The sequence below is a fragment of the Triticum dicoccoides genome, chromosome 4B (genome assembly GCF_002162155.2).
Source record: "Triticum dicoccoides isolate Atlit2015 ecotype Zavitan chromosome 4B, WEW_v2.0, whole genome shotgun sequence".
NCBI lineage: Eukaryota > Viridiplantae > Streptophyta > Magnoliopsida > Poales > Poaceae > Triticum > Triticum dicoccoides.
Genome location: NC_041387.1, coordinates 186,910,034 through 186,920,969, shown reverse-complemented (window position 1 = coordinate 186,920,969; position 10,936 = coordinate 186,910,034). Strand labels below are relative to the sequence as shown.

General features: G+C 48.6%; 1 protein-coding gene and 1 pseudogene across 1 annotated transcript; one reads left to right on the top strand and one right to left on the bottom strand.

The window, feature by feature from the left end:
• The window catches only part of LOC119292614, a 163,553-nt pseudogene that overhangs the window by 107,008 nt on the left and 45,609 nt on the right, over positions 1-10,936 (top strand).
• LOC119295717 (glucan endo-1,3-beta-glucosidase-like) lies at positions 5,839-9,571 on the bottom strand. The gene is made up of 3 exons (XM_037574182.1): positions 8,411-9,571; positions 6,328-6,631; positions 5,839-6,230 (listed from the first exon to the last, which is right to left on the bottom strand). The coding sequence occupies exons 1-3, from the start codon at positions 9,464-9,466 to the stop codon at positions 6,202-6,204; spliced, it is 1,389 nt and encodes a 462-aa protein (XP_037430079.1). The 5' UTR covers positions 9,467-9,571; the 3' UTR covers positions 5,839-6,201.

Here is a 10,936-nt window from a genome sequence, read left to right as displayed (position 1 = left end):
CTCTAGATCGAGCGGGAGGGGTGCGAGAGAGAGTGGGGGGGATCGATCTCGATCCAGGGGAATCGGGGGAGGGAGTAGAGCGCGTGGGGGGGCGAGTGGGGGTGTGGTGGTGGATTAGGGTTTGGGCAGGGGGTGTATAGGGAGTGGGGTGGGCCGGTTGGGTCGGTCGGCTGGGCCTTGGCCCAGTTGGCCAGGGGGAGGGGGGTTGTTTTCTTTTCTCTTTAGTTTTGTTAGGTTTTCTTTTTTTATTCCTTTTCTTTTATTTATTTCCTTTTATGTTTTAATTCAATTTAAAATATTTATGTATTCTGTAAAAGTGTGTTTCCTTCACCTTAAATATCTAAACATTATTTGGCACAACCAGAACATTTTATTTTTAATGTTTGAAAACTTTGATGTTTGCCTTTAATTAAATTTGAATTTGGATCGATTTTGAACTATCGAGAGTTTATCAACAGTAAGCGAGGTGACGTGGCATCGTTAACGTGGGATTACTGTAACCTGATTATCCGGGCGTCACAAAGTTTGCTTAAATCAGTTGGAACTATCTATGTTTTATGCGTTTTGATGCTTGTTTGCTTCAATCAATGTCTGAATCTGGTTAAGGATTATGCTATCTAAGTGTTCCTAAATGTTTCTAAATGTTTGGAATCTGGTTTAAGTTTATGAATCTGTGTAAATATTTGAGAAATTTTTGAATGTTTGGTTCCATTCCAACCTAACTTTCCTGATGAGAAATGGCAACAAATTATCACAAGTTTCAACACACTGACACTGTGACCATTAACTACGGCACATCTACCACCCGTACAGAGTAGTCAAATCTCATCACTCCTCACTATTACTTCTCCACTACCACACAACACCTCCACTTAACTACTACTCCAACACCTATCCACCTCACTTCTGTCGCACTCCATATCTCCAAGACCCCAGTCACAACTATTCCTCTCCCTAGCTCCAACCATGGTTGGTTCTTCCTCTTCCCCAGACCCATGGCTAAACCCATTCCCAACTAGCAAGGGATGGGTTGCCATGCTTCTTGGTTCAACACGCGGCGACCAAGAACTCTTCCTCGACTACATGAAGGTTGCCATTAGGTACACCAACGTTCTTGGGCTGGTAGATGCAGCAAAGGAAGTGAGGAAGAAGGCGACTAGTAAGGAGAAGCAGCACATGGAGCAACGCTATGGAAACCCAGGTAAGGTGATCATGTCCATCAACATGCTCCTATGGGCAATGAAGGAGGCCGACCCCGGCGATGCTGGGCAGAGGCAGCAGTGGGCAGACCACCGCTATGTCGCTCTAGCTTTTCCTTGCACCCATCACCAGCCTTCAGGAGCTCAGAAATGACTTGCTCTAGCTTCTTCTTCTCTTCTTTAAGGAGGTCTCTCTCCACTTGTATCTCCTTCATGGCCTTCCTGGTGTTTTGAATGATATCAGCTTGACTCTGCAGGATGCACCTCTATTCTTTCATGAGCTTAAGCTTCTCCATTTGAACCTCAATCTTTGTCTGCTCCTCAAGCTGATGCTTCTACTCCTTAAGTTCATTGATTGCCTAGCTTGTGTAATCCATGTCATGGGATTTCTGCCCATCCTGGTAATCAAACAACTTGGATACATCATCCACAAGCTGACTGTACTGATTGCCAAGAGAATCCAGCTCCTTTAGTTTTGCAACCTCTATCCTATAAGCATCTTTGTCGTGGACTCTATCAAGGTTCTCCTCATGATACATATCCCACAACTTGGTTAAACACATTTGCAGAATTACTGGCCAAGGGGCATCTACCCACTCCAGAACACCACAGCACACCATCCTGAAAATTCAGTGACATATTAATACTAACTAAATCCAGTCAAATTCAGTTACATAATTCATACATACATATCAATGTTTGTATCAATGCAGTAACAAACAAATTCAGTTAGACCAATTTTAGGTGCTTCCTAGATTCAGTTCCTATCAAAGATTTAGCTAACACCTGAACACCACACCAGCTCTATACTTCAGTTTTCAGTTATCAGATATTGAAACAACAAGAATATCAATGTTGTTTGCACTATGTACCACCAAATAAATCTACACATGAACACGACTATTTTTTGCTCTTACCGTAGTAGCACATCCAATGAATCTCCTTCCAGTGTCAGTCCCTTCAAATGCCACAAACCTGCCTGGTCTCTGCCTGTGCAGGATGCGGTTACGATCAGATTCAACCACAAGCCCGCAGAAACTTGGATCTATCACCGTGTCAGGAGTTTGCAGCAGTACCAACCCCATATATATCAGCCACAACAGCTCACACATAAGAACTAACATGGAAGAAATCAAGAGAATCTTCAAGCAATAACCCTAGCCCCTAGCATAGGAGATAACAGAGTGAGCTGACTTACAAAATACTCCATCTGCATGTTGCTGTACTCGTCATCGTCGGATGACTCGTTGCTGTTGGGCCAGGAAGGCATGCTCGCGCTGCCGCGCCACAGTCGCCGAAGGTGAGAAAGAAGAGGAAATAGACGAAGAAGAGAGCGAGCTGGGGAGAGGAGTGAGTGAGTCGGTCGGCCGTTTTGACCTAGCCCTGGCTGGTTCCGACCGGGCCGGGCACTAACAGCCCCGAGTAGGGCACCGTTAGCCGTTAGGGCATGCGTCGGCCTGCCATGTGGGCCAACCATGTCAGGAAAGCGGTTAAACTGGCTAAAACGACGATCAACACGGCTTGGTAGTTTTTTGTCACAAAAATTGAAATTTTCAATAGTTATCAGTCACTTTTTTGAAAGTGGTAGTTCTGTGGAACAGTAACCCCTAACGTGGTAGTTTTTTTTCAAACACTCGATGGTGGTAGGTCCATGCACCGACATATTAGTTTTTTTCTCATTTATCCCGTATGGATTGTTTGTTTTTGGTCAATTTAGCTATTTTGGGCTTATACATCAGAAATATTTTTTGAACAAACAATAAATAAACAAATGGTTGTTTCATGCCGGCATGCGGGTTTGGCTTTGTGGCCCGGCATGGCCTCACATATGTCGTGTCCCGTGCCAGGTCCATGACGTGCTAATGGTCGACGTGATCTATGTGGCTAGGTTTGATTGTGACAACGAGTGAGCAAACTTAGACCGGCACAAGCACGACACGACCCGCCTATAAATAGACCTAACACGCAGCTTGCCCGAAGGCCTAGGCTCAAGAAGCATCCTGGCAAGCGACTTAAAAAGGGCGGTTTGGCATGCCACGGCTACAGGCCGGCTTGTGTTAAGAAAAGACCATTCAACACCAAAATCACTAATTAAAGGCTATATGCTTTGCAAAGGTCACTCCCCGTCTTCTCCCACGTTGACAAATGACACACAACTAGGGAGTTTCCTTTTTCATAGATTCATGTTTTCTCAAAACGTTTGATCTCTTGAACCGTGCGTTCAAGTTACAAATCATTTTCACTTGGATTTCTCGCATCAAGATTTTTAAAAATACATTCATGTTAATAGATTTTGATGAAGATCCGTGTTAAAAGGTTTGTGTCGTGTCGGCCTTGAGGCCAACTTCAACGCGCCGATGCAAATGGACGCGGAATTTGTCCATTTTTTTTTGTTTGGGTCGGCTGTAGAGGCCGCGGCCGCTTTTATCCGTGCCAATCTGCGCAATGCGCCCAACCGACTGGTCTATTTGGTATGTCTGGCTGGTTTTTTTTTTCAAACAAACATATTTTGATCATGAAAACATAGCTAGATTGCACATTTAAAGCTAGAATTCATGCCAGGATACAAAACAATCACATCTCCATCATAGTTTTTGCATCTATTGCAAAATAAAGATAGAATTCATGTCGGTAACAAAATAATCGTGTCTAGGTTGTAGTTCATGCATCTTGGCCAAACATGATCACGCATCTAGCTCGAGCATCTCCTTCTGCTTTGTCTCGAACCAAACCCTTCTTCTTGGGGTCTTGCACATGTCGGCCGCCATGATCTCCATTTTCTTCATGATTAGGGCAAGCTTTATCTCGTTTGCTCGTGACCGGGCATTGGTCTCACCAATCTTGAGCCTTCCTTGCCTCCTCCTTCTCTAGGCACTTCCTCTCTTCCCTCTTCTCAATTGCCATCTCCTTTGGGTCCGCTTTAAAGTTTATTGAAGGCAAGTGTCGAAGCACCTTGGAATTGGTCTTCCCTCTCGACCGCTTCTCACTTTCACTTGGCTCAACGACCGATGAAGTCCCTCACCTTTCTTTTAGGACGCATATGTCTCCTTAATCTTTTGGCACTCGCAAATCATGGTCCAGCAATGGGTAAATGTGAATGGCTTGCCTGAATGTTCGACCTTGAAGATTTCTAAAGCTTGAAACACCTACATATGGAGTTCAAACCAACAAGATACATTCATATGCACAGAAGGACGACATGGCATAAAGCTCATATGAACAAGGGAAGGAATTGTATACCATGTCTTTGATGTCAAGAACGCTCACGGTCCAGCCAGAGATATTCTCATGAGAGGCATAAAACTTGTTGCACTCCAATTGGATGAAAGCCCGCCTCTTTTGGAGTCACACGTCGGTCATGTCACTCTCAAATTTGTAGGACACAAACCTCCTACGTTCACGGAAGTATGTATGGACCCTCTTCCAAAATGTTGTTCAATTTTGCTCGGTGTCAGATTTGGGATCTTGTCCAATTGCCATCCAAGTTCGCAAATTAACTTGCCATCATCCTTTGTGTAGCTCCCGCCCTCACACTTTGTCGCCTCTTTTGTGCATTGGCTTGATAAGTAGCTCCTCTTAAACAATGTTCATCCTCGATGTCGACTCCTTCTTGGCCTTGGTGGTCCTGGGTGTCTTGGCAGCGGCTGTCATGGCTTTGAGTCTTGTCGGCATCATACTCTTGGCCACCCTCATAGATCATCTCTCTGATGAAATTGTTGTAGTACGTCGTGTTATCCGGCGTCGGTGTTGGCATACCATCGAATAGGAAGGAGGCGTCAGGAAAGTTGTCAATGGGGATCGCCCATGGGCGCACCCTTTGCGTCCCGGTGGATTGGCTGGCTATCGGTGTGGCGTTGAGATCAAGGGCAGCCACCACGGGGACGACCGACATGAAGTCGTGCATTTTCGACGAGAGGTCCCGAGGTGACATGGAAAAGCAGGACACATCCGAGTCATGTCTAGGAAGCCACCCGTATGCCGGCGGCATTGTTGACAGGCGCGACGATTCCGAAAGCCTGGGCGGGCTTGCAACCGATGAGCCCGTGTTGGCGGCAGCGGTGCCGACGAGAAGGGTCGGCTCTTGGTACCCTGACAGGAGGACCTGTTGCGTGGCCTTGGCGATGAGGGCAACGCTCTCCGCAGCAGCGACCTGGGCCGAAGCGCCTACGGCGGCGGCTTCTTTTTTCTCCACGTCCTTGCTCTAGGCATCCCTTTCCTTCGAGGTGTGCACCTTCTTCGGATTCCTCGGGACCATGGCGTGGGCGGCCATGACCGGGAAGGGGGCGGTGGCGGGGTCGGGCATGTCGGCCATGGCAGGAGCGCGGAAAGGTTTGAGAGCGAATTAGGAGAGATGGTGATGGCATGGTAGTGCCACATACGGGCGGGCGAGGACAAGGAGAGGGCGTCGAGGGCATCCGCGCGGATGCAAACTCAGTCTAAATTTGGGCCAGAAATGAGTCCTGGCAAACAAAAAATCGGACAACCGTCAGCTTGCGTCGCCACGTGTTTCTTGTCGTCGACACGAATCCAAACAGACACAAGCGGATCAAATGGGTCGCCCTGTTGGAGTCAACCTAAGGCCTGGCTTTGAGGATGGGTCATGTTCTGTATGTAGATTCTAGGATTCAAAGGAGAAAAATGACCACAAAGCACAGAGACACAGCAAGGCTTGCTCTTTTTGTTTCTTGTATTTTCTGCATGGAATGCAATGACAAGCGCAGAAGGTAACGAAAAATAAATTAATGCGGTGCAATGCAATACGGCTCAACATCACGCTACAGCCGCCTGTCTGCGCTAAGCTAAGAGGCGATGATTGATATTTATATGACTAGAAAGGAAGAAGCAGCATGGCTGTCAGACACGAGTATAGAAGAATATGGCGCAAGCCCGGCAGTATGAGCAGTCCTGCGTCGCTGCCGCCACCGCGGCTCCGAGCTGGAGATGGTAGTGGGCTGGAGGCTGAGCCCCCTGCCCTCGTACTGCCGTGGCTTGCTGCGTACCGTCAGGAGACGTACTTGCAACCCCCGTAACCTGCAACACAGCAAGGGGTGGCATCATCAGCTCCTCCGCTGCTACGTACACGCAGCCAGGTTCAGAAACGTCACAGACTGTTAGTATATGGGCTTACTGGGGTCGCTGGAGGTGACGACGCCGGTGCCCTTGAAGTCGCACGCCAAGTCGGTGTGGCCGTTGGCCTGGTAGTAGGCGTTCATCACGTACGAGGCATGAGACTGCAAGCTGTTGGGGCTGAAGCACGCGCCGCCGCTCTGTATGGGCTTGCAGTCTACGAAGCCGCAGGCATAGTTGATGTTGTTCTGCAGGTCCGTCCCGTTGGCGCCGTCCTTGGCGACGCACCACTTCCCGCCTCCCGACGGCGAGGGCTTGGGGCTCGGATTGGGCGATGGATTTGGCGAAGGGGTTGGAGCCACAGACTGCAATGCAAACAACACAAGACACCTGGTAAGTCAGGTAACAGCACAGGAGCTACGAATCTAAGCATCATAACTGCCAGGATAAATAAACAGCAAGTACAACTGACGGCCATACTTTAGATTCTCAACTGAGTTATACTAAATAATTCAGATTTAATTCAAAAATAATAATTCAGACTCTGAACTGAGTTATGCTAGTAATACTTTAGACAGCCGTACGGGAAGGCTGTGCAGGCTAGTGGTGCTTTGACAACGAAGCACATGTTCTCTGGGCTGGGCTGGCACCGTCCAAAGCAGGGCCAGTTCAAATTGGTTTTCTCCCTAAGATTGTTGACACACACTAGCCGGTAGGCCGAATCAGCATGCTAAAAAATACTAGTAATACAGATAGCCCCCTCTCCTTCACATGGTCTACTTTCGCTAAGCATCCGAAAAAAACAGCCAGCTAATGGCTGCTTCCGCTTCCTTCCTTTGATACGAGGGCCTAATCCACATGCACACCACAACATTAATGCAGCTGAACCAGAACAGATGCATGCGTAGGAGTATTGGATGCTATGGAAAGGAGATGACGCCAAATGAAGCAAGGCTCCATCTGTTATCTGAACCTAGCAGGCATACAGATGTATGCGCTATCCTGTCATTTACTAGTAGTACTAGACAATAGGCAGGCATCTCAGTAAACAACAGATAGCAAGTCTACTGTTTCAAAAAAAAAAAAGATAGCGAGTCCAAAGGTACGGCTTCTAGTTAAAACTTGAGACACAAGACCACCAGAATCTTAAACCCCATCTCCTTTGCTTTAAGGTAGCCTCCGTTAGAAAAGTTTCAAGGTTACATCTTTTCCTTTGAAGAAATGAAATTAACACATTAACGTGTTGATTCGAAATTTATAACATAGCCTTATTGAAAAAGAAAAAAGAACCCAGGAGTGTTGACAACCGGTTGATTTTTTTCCTCTTCTTTTTAAAACAGTACCAGTTGATTCAAGTCATTAAACCATTTATTCTGATATCCATTCCAATTCCAATGAGCATGTACTCACTCTGTAAACTAATATAAGATCTTGAGAGGGAATACTACGTACTGGTATTTTGTTAACTCGGAATTGTCCGGTGCAAGCTTACTGGTACATTTGCAGCAGCAGCAGCGAATAGCTAGCAAACATGTGCATATGGATCTAACTCAGAGTTTTGGCAGTGGTCCCACCCCACCCACGCGCGTCCAGAAATACTGCCAGACGTGTCCAAGAGTGCTATCAACACACGCCTGCTGTCATACTGGATCCGTCAAGAAAGGCAGCCGTTTGGGCAAGCAGATCATGCAGGGGATAGGAGCAAAAGTCGGAAACGCAAGCAAGCAGCTATAGCCGTTTCCAGAAGAAGCTGGTCCATGCACATACATCACCTTTGACAAATGCAGTTGCAGTGTGAATGGAGGACCACCTTAGCATTCAAGTCGGATCATATGCCGCCCGTGGTTGACACGGCATGTTCATTGTTACTACTGGGTTGGGTTCATCCCTTAGTATTTTTTTTTCTCCCAAGTAAAATACTGAATCTGATACAATTGAAGCCACATTTCCCAAAGAAATAAAACATAAAATCACGATCGTAAGACAGGGCCAGACAAATTATACGATGCAATCAACCAATCATTATCATTATACTAGTAAGGAAAGGATTTTATGCCCCAGCAATTTGATAAGTTTAAGGACACAAGACAGGCAGGTAAAGGTTCATATTAAGGATCATCAGGGGAGAAAAGCGCAGTACGTACCGCGCCGTCCCGGAGAAGTCCGAGGTCGTAGACGGGCGTGAAGTCCGGGTTGAAGAGGCCAAAGTGCCTTTCGGCGATTGGCCCTGGTTTCTGGTTCTCGTCGAAGAGGGAGAAGAGGTAGGTCTCGAATGTCCTGTTGGGCATCAGCGGCGTGCCCTTGCCGCTGCTGCACACCCGAATCATGCCCTCGTTGAAGTCCCTCGCCTCCTGCACCCCGACGCCAATCTGCCCGGGCTCCGCCTGGGTGGGCCACCCGGCCTCCCCGACGGCGATGTCGACGTCTCCGTACCCGAGCTTCTTCATGGCGGTGTAGATTGCGTCCATCTGGGCGTCCAGCATGCTGGTGTAGTTGAGCTTCGTTGCCGGGTCGTAGATGCCGCTGTTGGGGCGGAAGAGCGCGTAGTTGAGCGTCTCCGGCCGGTAGCTGAAGTAGGGGTAAGGGTTCACCATGAAGGGCGACCCGGTGTCGCGGTGGAACTGCAGCATGGCCGGGAATAGCTTGGTGTTGTAGCCCGCCCGGAAGCTGGCGTTGGAGGGGATGCCGTCGGAGGGGGCGAGGATGCCGAGGTAATGCGGGGTGGTGACGCGGACGCCGGTGAGGCCCTCGGCCTTGAGGGCCTGCGCGAGGCGGCGCATGGCGGGGAGGAGGGAGAGGATGAGGTTGGTGTCGGTGGAGAGGAGGATCTCGTTGCCGGCGAGGAGGAGGGTGACGTTGGTGGCGGGGACGTAGGGGGAGAGGTTGGCGCGGATCCAGGACCGCGCGGCGTCGAGGCCGGTGGCCTTGTCGGCGAGGGCGGGGAGGGCGGAGTTGGGGAGGGAGACGGCGAGGGAGATGGGCGTGCCGGCGAAGGCGGAGATAAAGGCCGGGTTGGCGTCGAAGAGCTTGACGCGGTCGATGGTGGTCTTGGTGGCGAGGAAGGTGGCGACGGAGGTCGGGGAGGGGAGGTTGTCGGCGTTGGCGCCGTAGTTGACGCCGATGTGCAGCGAGGGGGTCGCCGACTCTGCCCCCGCCGCGCCGGCGGCGAGCAGCATGAGGAGGGGGAGGAGGAGCGGCATCGCGGGGGTGGAGTGTGGAGTCGATTGCGGGTTTGAATCTGAGTTGGCAACGGGGGCTTCCGTTCCGTTCAAATACTACTACTGGTTCCAGAGCGGAGTACTGGAGAGGAGAGGAACGGACAAAGGTCGCGTGGTGGGTGCCATTACCTGGCCATTACAGTATTCTTATTCCCTTGTGCTTTAAATGCATTTTTATTTCTGGCTTTGTTGCGGCTGCCATGTGTCACTGTCTTTTTCATACGTACATTTAGGTCATTCATTTTCATATATATTTTCCCACGAGTTCACTATCTTTCATTTATTTTAGAAATCTTTCATGGTATTATTTTTTTGGGGCTGGTACACTACCTTTTTTCTTTGCTTTTGCACCATTTCTCAAAAGTGTTGAAATTAGTACTAGGAAACAGCAAGAAAGAGGGTAGTATACTAGTACTCTAGTAACCAAAGCATGCGTTTGGAATGAATAATCCAAGCCTTTTCTAAAGAATGGAAGAAAGTGAATATGAAAGGAGAAGATGCAAAACGCAAGTGGCCGCGTATTTCCGTGGGGATTTGCCTCTGCTCGAAGCTTTTGAATATTATTCGGCTGGTGCACGTATCGGTGTGCCGGAGAATGTGGGGGTGTTTGGTTGGACTTTTTAGTTACAGAGACTAGAAAAAGTCCCTAGAAGCCAAACGGGAGGGACTTTTTCTACAGGGACTAGAAAAAGTCCTAGGACTTCTAAACCAAACAACCCCTGAGGCTGGTCATAGTGGGGAGTAACTTAGAGTAGTAACATGCATACGTTACTACTCTATATTACTATCCTTATAGTGGGAAGTGTTATATGTGTAGTAACATACACATGTTTATTTATTGTCTTGTAGACTCATTTTGTATTGAAAAGCGCTATGTGATGATAACATATTAGGTTACTTTATTTGTCTCTCTCTTCATTAACTACTTGCCACCTCAATATTTTTGCTTATGTGACATCTATGTTACTACCTATGTTACTTCCCACTATGATCAGCCTGAAGGAAGATAAAAAGGGAACCACGCCGAATGGTTTCAGGAGAAAAAGATGACAGCTCCTTCCTCTCGAAGAAAGCGAGGTGGACATGGGAAAATGGCACGCGCCGACTGGAAAATATCGATTATTTATTGCTTGGATAATCACCGATTTGGACGGTGGATGGGGCAGTTACCGTTGGCTGCCGCGTCGCCAACGGTGGGGAGGACGAGTAGTACGTGCGTGTTTGACCGGGTTGGATTGTGACGCTTCTCAATCTCACCAGCGTGGTCGGCCCGGCGCCAGCCGCAGATTCAGCGCACGTACACGGAGACGGAGATGGAGATCGTGTGGTCGGCAGGGAGAGACGCTCACGCACGAACCGCGTCGTCCCGTCCCTACCCTATCCACGCGTGCGCGTTGCTTGTGTCAGTGGCGCACGCCTTCTGGGAGCTACAACAGCTCAACGGAATCGGCC

What these genes read in the sequence shown, in the direction of transcription:
- LOC119295717 (XM_037574182.1), bottom strand. Translation starts at nt 9,466, where the DNA reads ATGCCGCTCCTCCTCCCCCTCCTCATGCTGCTCGCCGCCGGCGCGGCG. An exon ending in GACTTCTCCGGGACGGCGCG is followed by an intron (nt 6,632 to 8,410) that starts GTACGTACTGCG and finishes TTTGCATTGCAG; the next exon opens with TCTGTGGCTCCAACCCCTTC. An exon ending in CGTCACCTCCAGCGACCCCA is followed by an intron (nt 6,231 to 6,327) that starts GTAAGCCCATAT and finishes GCTGTGTTGCAG; the next exon opens with GTTACGGGGGTTGCAAGTAC.